Source organism: Sitophilus oryzae, unplaced genomic scaffold (assembly GCF_002938485.1).
Source record: "Sitophilus oryzae breed Bouriz unplaced genomic scaffold, Soryzae_2.0 scaffold_1620_pilon_pilon, whole genome shotgun sequence".
Taxonomy (NCBI): Eukaryota; Metazoa; Arthropoda; class Insecta; order Coleoptera; family Curculionidae; genus Sitophilus; species Sitophilus oryzae.
Genome location: NW_022146304.1, coordinates 5,799,580 through 5,821,954, shown reverse-complemented (window position 1 = coordinate 5,821,954; position 22,375 = coordinate 5,799,580). Strand labels below are relative to the sequence as shown.

At 32.2% G+C, this 22,375-nt stretch overlaps 2 protein-coding genes across 3 annotated transcripts in view; one reads left to right on the top strand and one right to left on the bottom strand.

Moving 5' to 3' along the window:
* LOC115880211 (protein Skeletor, isoforms B/C) overlaps window positions 1-22,375 on the top strand; it is a 149,263-nt gene that overhangs the window by 45,611 nt on the left and 81,277 nt on the right. For both annotated transcript variants that reach the window (XM_030897357.1, XM_030897358.1), the window contains exon 3: window positions 20,693-20,874. In XM_030897357.1, the coding sequence (XP_030753217.1) occupies window positions 20,693-20,874 (182 nt within the window). The remainder of the gene's footprint in view (window positions 1-20,692; window positions 20,875-22,375) is intronic.
* LOC115880220 (complexin) overlaps window positions 1-22,375 on the bottom strand; it is a 983,791-nt gene that overhangs the window by 948,633 nt on the left and 12,783 nt on the right. The gene's annotated exons all lie outside the window — the stretch shown is intronic.

The window sequence follows — 22,375 nt, the reverse complement described above, 5'->3', positions numbered from 1 at the left end:
AAGAAAATAAAAAGTTCCCAAATTTATCATTTCAGTCAAATAACTATCTAATCAACATGTTTATTTTTTGTCAATAATGATATGTATTGACTATTTCTATTCTAAATATCTTGAGAACGATTGCTTGTAGCAATTTTTACCAAGAGACATATTTTACGTAGAAAATCACGAAAATGTATATTTTTTCACTCAGTAGTTTTGTACAGGTACGGACAATATTACTCTTGAAACCAGTTAAAAAATATGTAAGTGGCCCCCTCTACAAGTAAGAGTCATGTTGACATCAAAATCAAATTTCTCATATCAAAAAACTCCCAGACGCCAATATTCATTTAGATATTGATGTTACTTCAGAATATGAATGAAGGGAAATACAAATTAAACACACTTCTACACCTGTATCTCCGAAACTAAGACATAGATTTATAAGAACTTTTTTACTTATTTTGATTTGCAGAATATGCCGCCGAAATTTCCGGAATACAGTTCGGACCACCCTGTATATGGCTTTTTTCACAGCCCATTTATTCTAAGTAGCATCATATATTTGATACGAATTTTGAGTATTTTAGTATTAAGAATACTTGAATGTGTACTCTTAGTGGGTGTCAATTGCTTGTTTTAGACAGATTGACCCAAGTGAATCCATTTTTCGTGCCATGTTTTATATGCCTATGTTATCATAAAATATCATAAAATTTTCATGTATTTTGAAATTTAATATGTTTTTTTAGTGGGTAAATTTTAATAAAATTTTAAACAATACGTATCTAAATTATTTACTTTTTAGGTTTTTTTCTAGATTTATAGTAGTTTCCAGTTGTCTATTACACGAGGGAAAGCCAAATGTTGATTTTTTGTGAAAATTTAAAACACCCCGTAGAATAGTTTAACAAAATATAGAATTTAAAGACTACTTTTACAATTACTTTAGCATTAAATGCATGCCTTAGCTTTTCTTATTCATCGTCAGTTTGCAATGATGATCAATTTGTCATAGTCAATGTCAATATCCTTGAAATAGTGATTATTGTTTTTGTAATGTCACTGTCATTAAACAGATATATTATTATTGTTTGTTGGCAGCTACTCTAACAGAGATGATTTAAAGCCCAGAAGCTGTTATTTATCATACAAAATTTGTAATAACATCAAAATCAGTCAAAGTTGCAGTTTTCGAGATATTAACATATTTTAGTATGGGCGGCTATACGTGCCTCCCGGCGCCAATTTTTTTTCGAAAACTAACAAATTTATCTATTAATATTTTCTATTACTACTAGTGAGAACGATCTACCAACTTATCTTCCCATTTACCTTATTTATTTTAAATGTATTTACACACCTTTTACCTTTTGGACAACTGTAAATGATACGTCTAAATAAAATAAATCGTTTTCATATATATATCTTATAAAAAGCTTAATTTCTTGCCAAGGTTAAAAGTGATTTTATAATGAAAGTCAATTGCGGATTGCGGTTAGACCAGAAAAGAATCATAGTCATATTTCACTCTGTGAAATAAATACAATAAACTAAATGAACAAACGTTATTTTATATTAATCGATTTTAATAAATAAATGTTTAATAAATAGTTAACATTATTATAATTTTTGTTGTTTATTTATTATCACTAGTATTTATCAAATCTTCTTTATTAACTCTTCCTGCTTTAGACAAATAATTTACATTTTTGACTTTCAAAACTCTGTAAAAAGCTTTTTCGGTGGTAAATTAAAATCCTCTGGACATTACAATTGTCAATTTTAAAAAATACAAAACCTCTTTCCCTGGATAATCACTACAGAGGGGTTGGATAACACTATGAGACTTTACACCAGAATTATCATATTCATTATACAGGGTGAGTCATAAATAAGTGCAAATATTTTCAGGAGTGGTTTATTTCGCCCCCAGGAACACGTCTATGAGGTTTTTTCTCAAAAAAGAGATGTTGAAAATGGTGCATTTTCTTTTAAATTTCCCTCTATATTTTTCGAAAACTTTTTAGAACCGCAAATGTTCCCACGGTATAGTTTCTTAATCTCTGATATTGCCATAGTTACGGCTTTACTCCATGGTTACGGCACTAAAAGGGATACAAATACAGAAAAAATCCGGTGGCTCTCAAAATTTTTTCAAAAAAAAAATCATTTTTTTAAAATTTTCAAACTTAAATAACTCGGTTATTTTGGACTTATCTGAAAAATGGTAAAGAGAAAATATATATTTCTTTTATCGAGATCTACCAGCCTTGAAAATATTTGCACTTATTTAAGACTCACCCTGTATAAATATCTGCCTAAAAAGTCAATATGATAAATATGTTCGAAAATCAATATGATCCAAAAACACTTTTTAAAGTTTTCAAGGCGCAAAATAATAAATTATTTTATATTATTAAAATTTGGTTTAACAGAAAAAAATATTTAAATAAGTAATACTTTTACCAAAAGGTACTACAAAAATCAGCACCAAACAGTAGATAATTAATGGTTTGTTTGAAAATAATAAAAAAATGAAATGATATATTTTCTTGGAATAAACTAATGAAATGAAATATTTTCTTGGAATGGCTGAGAACATCCTTAGCAATCCAAGTATGGAAATTTCACCAATTTTGGGGGTCTCTTTTTTTTTATTAACTATAATACCGGGTGCGTCTCAAAAGTGGCTCACCCCCTATAAGTTTTTTATTTTTTCAGATAATAAAAAAACGAGATTTGGTACGTTAGTATATCATATCTCAAATTATATAAGAGTATAATCATGTCTCAAATTAGGATTGATTGACGTATTCAATTGTTTTTGATCACTTCCTGTTTCACCGGAAGTTACTACAACTTTCGATTTTTAAATGGCACCGTCGGTATATTTTCACTTTTTTCAATAGAAAATGACACTGTGAATAGAATGACATATCATATGTCAAATTTTAACATTTTCGCTTCAAAAAAAATAGTATTTTAAATTCCAATCTACAGTACCATGGCTGTATTAAAAACACTTATTAATCAAGGAGCCTTGGAAAAATAGATTTGATCGTCTAATGTTTTTCGTGTCTCGTTCTGGCCGGTTAAAAGATGCCCAAATCGTATTTTTAATCATATCTCAATTTTTTCAAACGGAACAAAGGTGGCTCATTAGCATATTTGGAAAAAGCATTTTTTTAATACACTTGGTATTTCGAGTCAAATCAAATAAAAAAAATAAAATGTCGTTATGATCCGTTTGTTACAATTTCAAATAAACGATATGCAAAAATGTCAAAGGTTGACATATGATATCAATGATAGTGTGAGTGTCATTTTCTAGAGAATAAAGTAAAAAAATACCGATGTTGTCATTTAAAAATCAAAAGTAGTAGTTATTTCCGGAGAAACAGGAAATGACCAACAATAATTGAATACACCATTCAACACTAATTTATGTCATATACTAACATACCAAATCTCGTTTTCTTATATGAAAAAGGGAAAAAGTTATAGGGGTAGGCCACTTTTCAGACGCACCCGGCGTAAACTAATTTTGGAAATACCGCTGTAATTTCAAGAATACTTAATTCTAATCATACCGTATACAAAAATTAATCTAATTTTCTTCAATGAAAAATTCCTCATTCACTTAAGACTACAAAAGCTTTTCAACATTTCAAATTAACCAAACGTCCGAAAATAAGTTCGAATGGATAGGTGAATTCAAAGCGAAAATTTGCAGGCCGGGCGACTATTCCATTCGGACTTTTCCAATTGAACCTCTAAACTTTTTTCATTAAAAACACCCACCCGTCAAAGGTAAACCCTTTGTGCGATCATTTCCTTTATTAGTCCGTCATTGTTCCTTTTTTTTTTCATCTTTTGCCTCCGATCGTTGTCCCTGGTGTCGTTAAAAAAAAGTGGAAACAATTTTCAGTTTAATTTTTCTTTACCTTGTTCCAAGGGCCATAGATATAAAATGTAATAGAATAATCTGCATATATTTAAAAATATTTCAAACATTAATTTTAAAGTTAAGGAATTAAATTTTACTGCCAAATATGTTTTAAAGATTTACTTCGCATTTTTGTCGAAATATAGCGAATAGCGAATACGAATAATACGGCAGTAGTATTATTTAATACGCTCATGTTTTTTGAGCAATTCAAATAAATAAATATGGTATAAAAAGTTCAAAATGATTGTTTTGATTTATTAACCCTTAAGTACTAACACCCCGTCTCACAGACATATAACTCATATAACATCTCCCCTCCTCTCCGCTTCTAATTATCATCCAACTATGCATCAAAACAAGTTAAAGTTTCAATACGCATCAAAACAAGTTAAAGGCCGGCAGGGCAATTTGCGAAAGTGTGTAGTTTTCAAAATATTTTAGTTCAAACTGTCGATGCCGTCTGACAGACGGAGTGTTAGCGTTAACGTAAGTTTTTTTTTTAATTTGTGGAATGAATCAAGCACCTAGTAGCTCAAAACATGTGAGGTATGGCGAGCAATATTACAAGGATACTCTTCTAAAGTGATTTGAAGAGACTGGCAGCGATAATAGCAAAATTGTGACATAAAATCGGAATGTGGCGAAAATTTTGCCATAGAGAGCGATCATAATTCTGAATTCGAATTAGAAGCTAAAAAACGGTTTTTAACTAATATCTAATGGTATGTAGCTGTGTATGTTTTGTGATAGATGATGAAAATATGGATGTGAATGACCACTAGACTAATATCGAAGAGAGTGAGGAGAACAATTTGTTTGGAATACGCAAAAAAGTGTGTAGGGAATAACCCCAACTTTAGGCATTGTCATTTTTTTATTCTTAATATTTTCTTTTGCTTTTTTGTGCTTAATAGATAGATTTTTATATGCTAAATATAATAATAAATATATTTTTTCATTTTCCTTTCGTTTTTTTCTATCTCCATGAGAAACAAAGATATGTCAAAAATCCAAAACTAGTACATTTATTTCAAGTATATAAAACATGTTTGCATAATATAAGCATTAGATATTTTTTTCCTGTAGTTTTAATGCTAATGATTCACTCCACTTACAAAATATCTGTTAGACACAAACAAAATATTTATTTTTTTTAATGCGTCTCTCAGACGGTCTGTTAGTATTGGCGCGACTATTTTGATATGTTAGTACTTAAGGGTTAAAACTGTTGTTTCGCTTTTGCATAGAAGGCAGTGCTGCAATATACAGGGTGGTCCGAATTGTATTCGGTATATTTCGGCAGCATATTCTGCAAATAAAAAAAGTTAAAAAGTTTATATAAATGTATATCCTAAAATGCTCCGTTTCGGAGATACAGGGTGAAGAAGTTTTATTTTCATTTCGATTTTTTTCAAGTAATTTCTGAACAACTGTGAGGTTGTCTGTCTGGGTTAGGGAACCTTTATTTCGATGAGAAAGATGGGAAACTTTATTTCGATGTTATGAGAAACTTTATTTCGATGTCGATATATCTCCTACTTGTAAGGGGCGCCACCTACATATTTCTTAACTGGTTTGAAGAGTAATACATTTTCGTGAATATCTGTATAAAACAAAGGTTATTATATTAAACCTGCCTAAAAGGTTGCCTCGTAACTTTGGACCAATTACAGTAATTGGCGCGATTACATCAGCTAGGGGATGTTTAAAATAACTAGATATGTATTAACTAAAGGTTTAATAATAATAACACACACACACACACACCTATACACGTATGACCATATTTGTGACAACCGTGCAGTAAAGACATTTGTGGTAGCATCTCTATTTTTGTACGAAATGATACGAACTCGCTGTCCACGACCTAAAAATATAATTTATATGTCTATACACTCCACCGTAAGAAAGTTATTGGCATTTATTAATTGTGGAAACCTGTTCTCGAAAAAAAAAACTAGTTTTAGCTTTTAACCATGTTAATATCGAACTAGTCGAAATAATTTATTATATATACCGGGTGCGTCTCAAAAGTGGCCCACCCCCTATAACTTTTATATTATTTCAGATAAAAAAACGAGATTTGGTATGTTAGTATAAGACATAAATTAGGATTGATTGACATATTCTGTTCTTTTCAGCCTCTTCTTGTTTCATCGGAAATGACTACAATTTTTGATTTTTAAATGGCATCCTCGGTATTTTTTTACTTTATTCGATAGAAAATGATACTCTGAATAGAATGACATATCATATGTCAACTTTTGACTTTTCGCTTAAAACAAAATTGTATTTTAAATTTCAATCTAGAGTGCAATGGCTGTGTTAAAAACTCCAATTTTTAATCAAGGAGCCTTGGAAAATAGCTTTGAACATTAGATGATCAAGTGTCTTGTCCTGGCCGGTGAATAGATGCCCAAATCGTATTTTTAATCATATCTTAATGTTTTCAAAATGAACGGGGCTCATTAGCATATTGGTAAGAAGCACTTTTTTACGAATAATTTGGTACCACACACTTGATATTTCGAGTCAAATTGTCGTTGTGAATTGCATGTTGCAATTTCAAATAAACCATATTCGAAAATGTCAAAAATTGGCATATGATATGTCATTCTATTCAGAGTGTCATTTTCTACCAAACAAAGTAAAAAAATAACGAGGGTGCATGCCATTTAAAAATCCAAAATTGAAGCCATTTCTGGTGAAACAGGAAGTGACCGAAATGTTCTATCGAAATAAGTAAAAATATACCAAGGGTGACATGAAAAAATCAAAAGTTGTTGTAATTTCCGGTGAAACAGGAAGTGACCAAAAACAATTGAATACATCAATCAATCCTAATTTATGTCATATACTAAAATTCCAAATCTCGTTTTTTTATCTGAAAAAATAAAAAAGTTATAGAGGTGAGCCTATAGGGTGAGCCTATTAAAACAGCTGTTAGTAAGAAGTTTCGTATAGTGCACACACATTTTTTTTTATTTAACTGTCTTTTAAAAAACAAAGACGATAGAAGTTCGACAAGTCAAAATATATTTTTCTCGTTTAACAGAAGTAAGATTATTTTCCCCTGTTCCTATAAAAAAAAGAAAATTATTCCTAAAATTTTTATATAGCCTTTTATTGACAATAAAATACCAAAAGGCTGATACGTCGACCTAATTTTGTTCGTAAAAGAACGGAATTTTTTAATATTAATCTTAACGAATGCAAACAACAGAGAAGGAAAAGGGAAAATCAGCCAGAAAAAAACGCCTTCTTTAAATTTTTAATGAACGTTCAGGGAGTAAATGCATTTACGCGTATAAAAGTTATTTGACAAACTTATTTCTAGAAACGAGAAATAAAATTATCGGGAACACCAATATTTTCTTTTAAAATTAGGCTTCCCAGAAACAGAAATGGAAAAAGTTTGAAAAGTATATTTCCAGTTTTGTTTTTATTTTCAATTTGCTGTTCTTAATTTTTCGAGAAACTCTTGGCAGTTTTTTTTAAATTAATTTTTAATTTGCTTTTAAAAATGGCAATTATAAATATGCATACTAAATGAGAGTATTATACAGTATGTCCCCGGATTGTTATTTTTTAACAGGAAAACTTTTTTATTATTGGCATTTTGAAAAAAATGCATTCTTTTTAAAAATGTTTACTTGTTTTAGAGAAAATTCAAAAAAACATAAAAATATCGTGTCCAAGTCCCAAAAATAAAAACGCGTTTCTATGGTAATACAATTTCGTTTTCATGCTTTGATAGATTGTTATTGGTAAAATTTTAATTAACGTCATATTTTTTACTGTTTTAAAAAGTTAAACAATCACAAAATTTATTTAGTTCAATGCTACGGAAAGGGTGATAATAGATATCAATATATACATATAAGGGTGATAATACATATGACGTTAATCAAAATTAATAGTAACCATTTATCAAACAATGAAATCGAAATTATATTATCATAGAAACGCCTTCTGATTTTTAGAACTTCTTAGGATCAACCATATTTTCATGTGTTTCTTTAATTTTCCCTGAAATGGTATGGACATTTGAAAAAATATAAAAAAATTGAAAAGTGAGTTTTTTGGAAGAGAAATCTAACAATATAATAAAGTTATTTTTTGTAAACATCACTGGCTTTGAATCCGAACGGGAACCAGCTTGTTAGTGGCTTTTTACCTAGTAAAACAAATTTGCCTAACGGACAAAAAATGGTTAACATTTTAGGAGTATATACATATCTTTCCGTCTAAATTACATTACATGAAGGCAAACTTCAAATCATAATTAATTAATTAAATAAAACCAAAAATCTCAAACTTTCTGTATATATTTTTTTGGTTTCTAATTTTTTCCATTTACATAGAATTAAAAATCCTCTTCTATTTTTAATTTAGCTTTTATAAGCTATCGGTTCTTTCATTATAATATTTGCATTGTTAAAATCTACTCAGTGTTCTGTGTTCATGAAAGGGACACAGGGCACAAAGCACAGATATTATTATTATCTACCGGGTGGTGCATCGTCGTTGGAAACAGGAAATCCCATGCAAATTTTGAACTGTTAAAATATTGGCTACCCTATTGAGCAAAGTCGTAAATAGATTTTTTAAAGGTTTATGTATGGCACAGTACGTAGTAGAAATCTCAAAAATGAAAATCCAGTTAAAACCCAAACATCCACACTGTAAAAAGCAAACCTACATGACCAGATTGAACGTACGGGGTCTAGAGAACAACGATACCGCCGACACCCTCCAGGAAGCCATCAAAGAATCACTTCCACCGATAACTTCAATCTCAATCGTGGATGCTGAACATGGCTGGATACAACTAAGAGATGCGATTCACAAAACCAGCGAAACAGTACTGGGAAAATCCAACAAAAAGAAACAACCAGACTGGTTTAACAAAAATCAACCGCATATACAGGCTTTGTTGGAACAAAAGCATAGAGCACATCAAGCCGTCACTGCAAATCCACACAATCCAAGACTAGCAGACAACTTTAAGGCAGCCAACAACACGCTCCGAAGAAACCTGCGCCAACTAAAGGATAACTGGTGGTCGCAAAAAGCTAGTCAGATTCAGGAGTATGCCACGCATCACGACTATCGGAAATTCTTCGAGGCTGTAAAAGAAGTATACGGTCCAACTAAGAAGTCAAGATGCCCAGTCATGGCACAAAATGGCGAACTTCTAAAAGAGGAAGAGCAAATCAGAAACCGCTGGAAAGAGCATTACAGCCATATCCTTAATCAAGAAAACAACCCCAATATGGAAGCACTCAATATAATACCTCAGTATAACAGCCTCGATGTATTAGACATTCCAATAACAGAACAGGAAATAAAGGACTCCATAAAACAGCTTAAAAACAACAAATCAGCTAGCTGTGACGCGATTCCGGCGGAAATCTATAAGTGTGCAAGTAAAGAACTTATTGGTCATCTTAAGGCTCTCTTTGATGTCATATGGGAAAGCAGAGAGGTACCTCAGGACTTTTGCAACGCGAATATAGTGAATATATTTAAGAACAAAGGAAGTGCATCAGACTGCGGAAACTACCGAGGAATTTCACTACTGGCTATCGGAGGAAAAATTCTTGCAAAAATTATGTCAAACCGCCTGCACCCACATATAGAAAAAATCCTCCTAGAATTGCAAACGGGTATTCGCACCAACCGCGGTACCGTCGATTCCATATTCTCCATCCGGCAACTACAGGAAAAAGTAAAAGAGCAGCAGTCTAAACTTTACGTTGCATTCATCGATCTAACAAAAGCCTTCGACTCTGTGAACAGAGATGCACTTTGGGCAATTATGAAAAAGTTCGGAGTACCCATCAAATTTCTTACAGTGTGTAAAAGCCTCCATAACAGCAACAAATCAAGAGTGTCATATCATGGATCACTGAGCGATCCCTTCCTAACAAACACAGGCGTTAGGCAGGGATGTGTCTTAGCGCCTCTCCTATTCAATATATTCATGGCAGCGCTCTCCATTATAGTGGACAGCAAACTGCAGGAGAGAGGTTTGGGCATTAGATACAGATACGACGGCGGTCTGTTCAACATAAAATGACTCAGGGCAAAAACACGTACAAAATTCATCACAGAACTTCAATACGCTGATGACTGTGCTCTAGTTGCTAATACGTTACAGCAATTGCAAGAAATGTTGAACACATATACATGGGCATACGAGGCCTTGGGACTTAAGCTGAATATCGATAAAACTAAAATCATGTGCACTCCCCCGGAAGATCACAACAATGCTATAAAAATCGGAGATGAACTGTTGGAATATGTAGCGGAATTCAATTACCTCGGCAGTTTGATTTCGGAAAGGGCCAATATCGACTCTGAAATTCAGCACAGGATTAGCAGCGCCTCAAGAGCATTCTGGAAATTAAAAGACAGGGTTTTCTATAATCATGACTTGAGCACAAAAACGAAACTTGCGGTGTACCGAGCGATAATAATTCCCACCATGTTATATGGAAGCGAAACTTGGGTGCCGTACCGCCGACACATGAACGCATTAAACAAGTTGCAACAGAGACATCTTAGACAACTCTTAAGAATAAAATGGTTCCATCACGTCTCAAACGTATCGATCCTTGGAAAAAGCTAACTGCGAGAGTATTGAAGTCATGATTACAAAGTCCCGCTTAAGATGGGCTGGTCACGTATGCAGAATGCAAGAAAACCGCATACCAAAATCTCTGCTTTACGGTGAGCTTGTAGACGGTAAGAGGAGGCCGGGTGGACAACTCAAAAGGTTCAAGGATATTTTCCACGAAAACTTAAAGGGAATTAACAAGCAGAATGACTGGGAAGAGGCAGCTCACAATAGAACGGAATGGAGAAAAATTATAGTCAGTTAAGAGCGACAACCAAAAAGTAAAGAGGCAACAAAGCGATGAGATTTTTGAATGTCTGGAGTGCGGTAGACAGATAACATCACGTATCGGGCTTTTCAGTCACAGAAAAGCTCATGAAAGAAAACGCCTTGCGTGACCATCTTCTGATGCGTGTCAAATACTCGTCAGCGAGTAATGGCGGTATGTGTATGTATATATGTAGTACATACACATGCCAAAATATTGAACAATTTCGAACCAGCCGATTTTGAATACCTATTTTAAAAAAGATTTAAAAATTTTTGAATGTTTTAAAAAAGATTTAAATTAAAACCAAAATTAAAAAAACATTAAACCAAATCAAAACAATCAAACACCAGTCAAAAACTGACATACCTTAAGTTTACAGACTATGATTCTGTCATTGTCAAAAGTAATTTAATTTTAATATTCAGGGGAAATTAATTGAAATATGTCAGTTACACTGTCTAAGCTATTTCCCGCGTAGTACCACTTTATCATGCTCACTTTTTCTTTGTGTATAACAATAAATTATTAGAAAGTAGTACCGAATATTAAAATTTTATTAAAATTAAGTTACGATTGAAAATGACGCTGACAACTTAAGGTATTCCGGTTTTTGACGGGTATTTTATTGTTATTCAGTTTTAATTTAAAAATTGATTCAGTCTCGGATTCAGTTTTTCTCAAATTACTCAAAATTGACTTGTCCAAAATTGTTCAAATTTGGCATGTGTGTTTACCAAACGTATAGACCTTAAAAAAATCTATTTACGACTTCGCTATAAAATCAATAGGGGAGCCAATATTTGGAGGGTTCAAAATTTGCATGGGATTTCCTGTTTTTTCCATCGACGATGCACCACCCGGTATATTATTTAATATATTTCAAGAAACTAGAACTAGAATATAGCAATAAAACACTCTGAATTCTCCCTTCTGGACCCAGTATATCATAACCGATGGCGTGAAAGTATGCTTTCTTGCAAAAAAGAAATATGGTAATTTTATGGTAATTTCAAAAGAAATGTGGTTTTTACGTTCTTCATAAAACCGGAAGTCGCATAATATACCGGGCGGCTTTATGTCTAGTATCAGATTAACACCTTTTCTTTTTCGCTAATATATAATATAAAAGCACTATATGTATATACAAGGGTGTCTTATACACACAACGTAATCACTTCATACATGACCATATTTTTTCCAACTACGCTCCGAGAATGAATTTAAAAAAGATACCAGATTTCTTATAACCATTTGTACACTTACATCTAGTGATGGGTTGTTATTTAACTATCTGTTATTTTATAACAATTATTTAGAAATAACATAACGCAACCGTTACTGCTTTTAAAAAATAACAGATATAAAATAACGACACGCAGAGATCGAGTGTTCGTGAAACGAAGTCGGCGCTCTGCACCGCCACGAAATTCGATGCTGCTCGAAGCAATTCCAAAACAACTAGTATGATGGAAAACCTATTATTTCGACAACCATCGATACAGGCGGCGAGATACAACGGACAACGGAGTGGGGTATGCGCTACGGCGCGGCGCGTCGTGTTGGGCTGACAACAGCTTAAAAATAATAGGATATAAAAGAAGCAGCTTTTTTGAAACAGTTGCGGGCATAACGCCTGGCTGTCGAGATAACAGGAGTGGGAAAGGAGCGCTGCTGCATCGGTCGATTGTCGATGGAGGCTCGCAACGGGTTGGAGAATAACGCATCAGTTGTTTTAGCTATGTTGTTTTTTTACCTGTTACGAGCATAACAGAACGGCGTTCGAGATAATCGGAGGTTTGAAACAGGTTGGAGAATAACGCATCAGTTGTTTTAGATACATATTGTTTTTCAACCTGTTACGAGCATAACGGGCGGAGGTCGAGATATTATGGCGCTGTATGTTTCAATACTTTGTTATTAAGTTTCAATATTTAAGTATTTATTTATTCTGAAAAATTTTCAGAATAATATTTTAAGATTTTTTAAAAATGTATACAGGGTGTTTTGAAAAATCTGGTCATTGATTAATCACGATCCTGCTTAAAGCCCTTGACGTAAAAAGCTGATTTTTGGAAAACGGATTGACTTTAGGGTGTAGAGGTGCGATAAGAAGGGATTTTTCGAAACTCAAATTCTAAGGGGGTGAAACCACCCTCAAATATTAGAATATTTTTTATTTAAAAACTGGTGAGTTTTTCGAAAAAACTCTTAAACACGTATATTTTATTTTGTTGTTTTACATATTTTGAGATTTTTACAAAATATATACAGGGTGTTTCATAAAATATGACCACTGAGTAATCACTATTCTGCTTAAACTGCTTGACGTTTAAAGCTGATTTTTGGTAAACGGATTGACTGTGGGGTGTAGAGGTGCGATAAGGAGGGGTTTCTCGAATCTCAAATTCCAAGAGGGTGAAAACGCCCCTCAAATATTACAATATTTATTATTTAAAAAACGGTTAGTCTTTCGGGAAAACGATTGGACACGCATAATTTATTTTGTTTTTTTACATATTTTGAAATTTTTTAAAAAATAATACAGGGTGTTCCAAAAAGTTGAGTAATTGATTAACCACGATTCTGCTTAAACTGCTCGACGTTTAAAGCATATTTTTGGCAAATGTGAGAAAATTTTATCCAGTTTGTATGTTAATGGAAATTCTTGCTTTGCTTTATCATCACCATTACAAATTAATAATTCGATGCGAACGAAGTCGCGGGTACAACTTAACAAGTATAGCTAGAGACGTGAGAAATATAAAATAAGAGACGCCCCCCGATGCGCAGTGGACATCCCACAAATTTGCTTCAATCAGATTTTTCGTAGCGTAACTGCATCTCTCTTCCGCCGAATGCGTTCTCTCTCTATCGTGTGCGCGACCGGTGCTATCCCCAAGTCTCTTCCTATATTTGTCAAACTGTACATGCTAGTTTAAGTGTAAAATTAATTCGAACTCTAGTGTGTAGTTGGTTTACTTATGAAGAATATACTACACATTTTCTTATATTGCTATTTTTTGACCGCAAATGGTAAAATCATAACGAAGAGCTTCTCGCCCGTCGAGTGAGATGCACCCTGTACACTGCTACGCAATTCAGAATCTACGCGGATCGAGGGGTAGGGCGTAGGTAGATCGGAATTTATAGATATAGACGAGTGGCGGCATTTTGGCTTTTTTATATCGCAATTTGTAAACAGCGCTTATTTGTAAACAACCCCCGTTTTTAGAGAGGTATTTTAGATAACAATCGATATTTAGAAATGTTATGACACCCTGGAAATACTACCACCGAGCACGTCATTGTTGCAACTGCGTTAATACGCCTGGCGGTGACCGCCTCATATTCTTTCAGATATTTACCAATAAAATAAAGAAACCTGTTATTTTTAAGCTGTTATTTTAAGCTGTTTTTTATAAATAACTATAACAGTTTCAACTGTTATCTAAAAATAACAGTTTTGCCCATCACTACTTACATCAGACACACTTTGTGGATAATTCTACGACAAAAGCAACTATTACAAAATGTTTCTATAGATATATTGTTTACACCTAACAGGTAACCATCCTAGTAGCCTCCTAAAAGTTATATTCAATTAAAAAAAAATTATATTGCACCACATAAAACGGCGCTCCCCTAAACAACGGTTTTATTAAAATGTCTACAAATTCTAACACGATTTTGATCTATTCTCCCATGTAACCGTCAAATTGTAATCATTTATTCAGTTATTTGCAAATGTATATAATTTTAACAATTTATATTCACACAATTTTCAAACAATGCTAAGTTACTATTTGAATAAAATTGAAACACGTGGTTTTAGAAAAATTAAAATTTCAAAGAAACAAAACTATGTTATAATGTCCCATCTGGATGTAATAAGTAACTGCAATCATAGAGTGCAATTAACATTTTAGCAACACAATAAAGTTTTTTTTTCAAAGTCTTTAATTTTTTAATTTGAAGTTACAAAAATTGGCGCCGGGAGGCACGTATAGCCGCCCATACTAAAATATGTTAATAAAAAGTTGGGAGGCAGTTCTTTTAGTTTCAAAGTAAAGGAATTAATCCAATTTTTTTTACCTCAAAAACTGCGACTCTGACTGATTTTGATGTTATTACAAATTTTGTTGCAAATATTATTCCTAATCTTAAATTGAAAACCGCGTTTCGCTAGCTGCTGTAATTTTGGAGTTACGATTTTTTAAAATGTTTAACCCCCTTTTAATAAATTTTAGTATTTGACATATTATACAGGGTTAATCGAGGGGTTGTTTTTTTTTTACCTCAACTTTAAAACACCCTGTGTAATAATTTCGTGTGTAAATTTTCCTAAAATATAATTTTACGGTTAGAACCATGTCTCCTGAGCATTTTGTTTTTTGGATCATGTCAATACATCCCTTGGTTAATTTTTAAGAGTGAAAGAAACTTGCTACCAACAATTTGCAATTTTTTCAATTATCATTACCTTTTGATGTAATTTTTTAATATGACGAGCTGGTTTTGGTGGCCATTATCGTAACGCTATATTCCGTTCCATTAGATACTAAATAAACGTTAAAGACTAACGATACAGTCCTTGTTTTAATAAACATTCATAACGATAACAGAACTAACGATATTAAAGAAAAAATCTGTAATACTCAAGTATACAAACAGAAAAAAAATTGTAAAAAATACAAATGTACCCTAATACTTTGTATTACCTCCCTTGGCTGCTACAACTGCCTGTTACGTTCATACTATCAGTGAGGCTGCATAATACCATTATTGTGTTATGCTTTCCCATTCTTCTTTAAGAACCAAACGAAGTTCATTTAATGAAGCTGGCACCGCTTCGTGACCTCTAAACCTTTATTTGCCAGAAAGGCAACTGCCTATAAAGTTGATTAATAAAACATTTTTTCATTTTATAATATTTGGATATGAACATTTTTCTGTTATATTTTAAAATATATCTTTGAATGTGGTAGACAATGATTCAGTATTGTAAATAAAAAATATGTTAAATAAGTACAGATCATAACCAGCCATGCCCAACCACAAAATGGTATTTCTATAACGCAGTTTTTTTAACAGTGTTGTTTTATGTGTTGAATAGTTATTATCCGAATATTACCACAGCCTATTCAGTACCAGACAGTCAACATCGCCGTGTTTTATTTGGAAAATAATATACCTTTATACAAAGTTGTCTTTATAGTTGTTGAAACCTAAACATAAAATAATTTGATTGAAAAATGTATTGATAGTAAAAAATGATCAATAATATTTCGATCTTTAAATGTCTTTTTTGACACCCAATTCAATATTGACAATGACCCAGAAACGGTAGGTAACTTAGGTGTAGTTCAAAATAAATAAAATGTATTTAGAAATATATTATATAGAACTTAAAAATACAATATATTCCTTTTAAAATGTGACTTAAATGACAACTAGTTCTAGACAACCAGATATCTTTCAATTTTGAAAATATTTAACAGAATATATATCTCGACATCGAAATACCTCGAGAGATATTGATAGTCTCAAATTTCCAGACTTCTGCTAAATTTAGTCTTTGCTAGAGACCCTGTATAAATTTCATAAAAATATATATTGAAAAACAATTTTTAACTAATAAGTTTTTAACAGCTGCACAGTATGGAGTACGTACAGCAGAAGGGTTATTTCTTATTTTTGTGAGCTAAGCCACAACATAAAAAAATAATATATCAACATTTACGTTTAGAATTTTGATATATGACTTTTTTACACTTTTAAATAATTTAGAAGTTTGCTGTCAATCATAATAAACCATAGCGTTATCTAATATTCACGCCGGTAAAGCTATCATTCATAATCCTGACAATCGTCTATTGTTGTATTTAAGAATGGACAATTCAAAAGTAGGCGTAGGTGTATAAATATGGTTCTAAAGTGGGTCTTTCCAGCTAATGAAAGTAATGAAAGGTGAAAGATCATTATCAAAGTAGTTGTTTGAATAAGTCTCGACGTTCAAATAATAAAAAAAATAGAACTAGTTTCTCTTTTAATAGATATAGTCATCTAATACACAGGGTGTTGAAAAATAGCCGACCCAAAGTATAATTAGCTCATGGCAAACATACTGTTTAGTTTTCACTAACATTTAGATATAGATAATACTTCTATGTTGTTTCTTAAATAAGTTACCAGTTCTATGTTTTATTAGCTTCTACGTCCCACTAGTCAATTCGCATACCCAACAATGTTGCCATTTGTTGTCCCTTAATTTCATGATTTTCAACTAGCGACGTTTATTTTTTCGGTTTATTTCAAAGTTTGATTGATATTTGGTTTATTTTGTTAGAACGTTCTTAATAGTAATCAGAATACTAGATAAGGTAAGAATAAGTGAAATGAATACCAAGTTTTGTGCGTTTTAGTGTAGGTTGTTTATTCTGTTATAATCTAATATTTACTAGAGATTTAAAATTTGTTTAAAAATAAATTCAAATATTTTTATTTATGAAAATATATGATACTTTAATAAAAAAACACTTTTGATAAGCTATTAGATCTTAATTTTCACTGCATTTTATTCAGAGTGAACGTTAGTCAAACCATCCAGAAAGATTTTTATATACTATTTTTGAATTCAAATATAATATATTGTTTATTTTGAGAAAACCATGAATTCAATAATTGTTCTGCTGAGGAAAAGTTCATGTAATTTGTTTTAACACTAATATCAAAGAGTAGATAAGACAAGAGACGACAGTTCGCGCGGTACCTTTCATGTTTGAGTGGTGGGGAGAGTGACCTCGTCTCGCTTGTCCCTTTAAATTTTCGTAACTTTTTCGCGGGAAATTTGAAATAGACTATTATTAAAACTTGCATGTATAGCTTATAAATAGTTACTGTATGGGTAAAGAAATAAATAGAAACGAAAAAAAAATGAGTTTTCTAAATATTATATAAAATAAATTATAATTAGAAACATATTTGTCAGGGAATAAAGATAATAAAAGCAATATTTTGTATATCGTTGGTAAACAAGATAAAGTGACCAAGTCGATTTGTAAGAAGTGTTTTATTTACGTGTATTTTTTTACATATGGACTTTTGAACAAGTGTAATATTACATTGAACACACAATAGATCTATAAGGTCGCGGTGATTAACTCCCCTCCATTCTACAATATCACAATGTGGAGTTTATGTACAAAAAAATAAAGTTGCTCAATTTTTTTTGTAAAAATATATTACAAGCTTCTAACCATGTCTTCGATCTATGGATTACATTTAGTTTAATAACATAATTACATAGTATATTTCTATAAAAATACTTTTCAGGATCCTTTGGAAACGAGTGAAATATTATGTTTGTCGAAGAATAAGACCTATTTTTGCAGTCTTTATAAGCACACACATTGCCACCATCTCGTCTTTTCCTGCTACTCGTGTCCTGTTCAGTATTCATATTTAACAATAATTACAAATTAGTAAGCAACAAAAACGATACTAAAATTAAACCTTAAAAACTCTCAAAACGATAATATATCGAAAAACTCTGAAACACACACTTTAAAAAGGCAAAAATGCAAGAAAACAACTAATCAGATTTGTTTATGTTTAAGCCTGATTAGCACAGCTGATTAGCGTCCTAAAATCATAGGTTAGAATCTTAATAAAATACGCCGTTGTCAGATTTTATCGTTTATCGTTGAAATCGATCAACTTAGTCATTCTGTTTCTTTGATATTATCAGTACATTACGAAAAAAGAACCTAAACCAACCTAAACTAAAAATTTACATTTCCCTATTAACATACGTTACTTATATTCTTCTTATATTATTAATTTATTTTTAGAAAATCTTGTTTATTTTTCAAAGAAATATACTTGGCAACAGAGAAAATGGGACTTGATGGGACCTTTAAATTTTAATATATCTGCGTCTCTCTCGCGAAATTCGACTTCTTTGTTCACTGTCGTCTCTTGTCTTATCTACTCTTTGCTAATATCATGATTCCGTTTAAAATGTTCATATAAGTCATTTTTAAACCTGCTGACAAAATCACACATAAGACATTTTGTTCCAATATTTTGTACAGGGGTATTGGTATTATTTAAACCATCGGATCATCTAAAACAGTTCTATGATTATTCCTCAATCAAGAATATTAGGATCAAATTTTCCATTCTTAAAGAGAACAAAGAAAGACAGTCAAAGCCTATGCACCATCATTACTAATACTAATATCCTAAATGACAATGCTTACACTTGATTCTGCCTCACCTCTTTGATAATTTGGTCTAACCTTGTGCCACCTGTTCATGTGATTTTAAATGCCATGCTAAACTCTTCTTTGCACTAAAATATTTATTACAAAATTCGCAGGTAAATGCATTATATACTTTAGTTTTTAAAGGTTATTTCCTCTATCTGATTCGGATGAAATTTTTTACGTGTTTCCGAAGCACACTAAAACACACAAAACTGTGATTACGTTCACAGCAAATACTGCTGTATGTCCTAAAATGCTTAGTTTCGGAGATACAGGGTGTAGAAGTTTCATTTTTATATCGATTTTTTGAAGTAACCTCAATATTTGGATGAAAATTGGAGTCTGGAATTTTTTGACATGAGAAATTTGATTTTGATGTCAATATGACTCCTATTTGTAGGGGACACCACCTTCATGTGTTTTAACTGTTTTGCAGAGTAATAACTTTTCGTCCGTACCTGTATAAAACTCCTGAGTGAAAAAATATACATTTCCGTGATTTTGTACGTAAAAAATGTATCTTGGTAAAAATCGCTACGAGCAACCGTTCTCAAGATATTTAGAATGGAAATAGTCAATATACGTCATTACGTCATTACTGACAAAAAATAAATATGTTGAGTAGATAGTTATTTGACTGAAATGATAAATTTGGAAACTTTTTATTTTTTTAAATTAATCATAAATTTTTCTTCGAAAAAATGACGATAAAACAGTTTCTGTTGAACTTTTGACACAAAAACATTTCAAATTTATAATTTCAGACTAATAACTATTAAGTCAACGTGTTTAATTTATGTCAGTGATGACAGGTATTGATAACTTCGATTCCAAATATCTCGAGAACCATTACTACTAAAAATCGTCGTAAATGTATATTTTTTTAGTCAGTAGTTTTATACAGGTACAGACGAAAAGTTATTACTCTTCAAAGCAGTTAAAAAATATATAGGTGGCATCCTTTACAAGTAGGAGTCACACCAATTTTCATCCAAATATTGACGTTACTTCAGAAATTATTTGGAAAAAATCGAAATAAAAATGAAACTTCTACACCCTGTATCTCCGAAACTAAGCATTTTAGGACATACATTTATTCGAACTTTTTTACTTATTTTTATTTGCAAAATATGCCGCCGAAGTTTCCGCAATACAGTTCGGACCACCCTATATATGTCTTGTATAATGTAATCTTAATTGTGTAAACCGTTTATAAAATAAGGCGACAGCAAACTGCAATATTGTTAGGTATGCGAGTTGACTAGTGGGACGTAGAAGCTAGTACTCTTCCTGCCTCTCTGCTATTCGAAACTATTTGTTGTAAAAATGCAACATTTTAATATTTATGAGTGTATCAAAAGCCAAGGACAGAGTTGACGAAGATTACCATTCCTTCGCATTATTTTCTGACTTATTTGACATTTAACAAACCCTCCGACCCCAAATATCAACCTTTTAAAATTGTAACACAAAAATGTTTAATAAAACGTCGAAATCTCGAAAATTTCATCCAAACACAAGTTATGTCTGCACTTCGCACCCTCTAAAAAACGATATTCCCACCCAAATTATCATAAATTTCCATATTTTTCTTTCAGGAGCATATTTCTACGCGAGCACTTACAAAACCGCCGACAGCAAAGGTTTCAGATTGAGGGACGAGAATAACAACGGGGACGTTATCAGGAGGTACAGGAAAGAAGGAGTTACCCTTACCCTGCCCGAGGGCAAGACCCTCAACAACATCAAGATATTCTACGTGTGGTGTGAGGACTATGACGTAAGTAACTATTGAAAGATGTTCTATGTACAGGGCGAGTCTTGAATAAGTGCAAATATTTTCAGGGCTGATAGATCTCGATAAAAGAATCATATTTTCTCTTTGCCAGTTTTGAAATAAGTCGAAAATAGCCGAGTTTCTTACATTGAAAATTTCAAAGAAATGGTTAAATTTTGAGAACCACTTGATATTTTTTGTGTTTCCGTTCCTCCATTTTTAATAAAAAAAAAACAACGCTTTATTGTACAAAAAGCCAAAACAGCTTCATCGACAAAGCAAAACAAAAAAAGCACAAAAACAAATATACAAATAATAAAAAAAAATGTCATACAATACAAATCAATTAAAAAAAAAATTACGTCATAAAATTACAAATAAAACATATATGGACATTGCAGAACACAGGCGTATCTAGAAAATTTTACAAAAGGAAAACTGTAAATGGATAAAATCCTGTTATAATAACATAAAATCAAGAGTTATAAAATATTAAATACTAGACCTTTGTGTGAGATTATAAAATATTAAATACTAGACCAGTGTGTGAGATGATCAAAATATTAAAATTAAAATTCTAAATTGTTCATGATTAAACATCAACAAAAAAGTCGTTTACCGCATATAGGGCTCTCTCCAGTAAGTATGATTTCAGAGCTTTGCGAAATGCGGGAAAGAATGAAAGTGACTTGATATTCGAAGGCAAATGATTGTACATTTTCTTGGCATTGTACAGTATTGAGCCCTTAACTAGTTCTGAGCTCGGGGTTGGCAGATAAATATCGTGCTCCGCATTCCTAAGTGGATAGTTGTGAGAAGGCCTTTCCGGAATAGAGAATATGTGCTTGCAGATTAAGCAAACGGATTCAAAAATGAATAAGGAAGGAAGAGTCAGTATTTTGAAATTTTTAAAGAAATTCTGGCAGTGAGTTCTACTGTTTAGTCCCAATAAGTATCGAACTGCTCTCTTTTGAAGCTTGAAAATACGATCAAATTTTATCGCGCAGCAAGTACCCCAGAATGGAAGGGCATAACGAAGATGCGACTCAAAAAGGACATAATAGACCATTCTAGAGGTTGATGAGATAAGTTCCTTAGACACTGATCTTAGCGCAAAACAGGCAGAGCTTAGTTTCTTTGATAAGGCTTCGATGTGCAAGTCCCATTTTAAAGAGTTGTCCACAACAAGTCCTAAGAATCTCCAGAGAGAGTCCACGACGTCAATAGTGGTGTTATTAAGTACAAAAGGTTGTATAGTACTTTTATATGACAAAACTTTAGTTTTTGAAAGGTTGAGGCATAGGAGATTAGAATCGCACCAAGATTTAATGGTGCGTAAGTCACTGGATATAGTATCATAGTGCCTTAACATCTGGGCCGCTCCAAGTGAAACTAGTATCGTCCGCAAAGAGGCAGATTTTACCGCTAATGTCTAGATTTGCAATGTCGTTGATAAACACCAGAAATAAAATAGGGCCAAATACTGAACCCTGAGGGACACCAC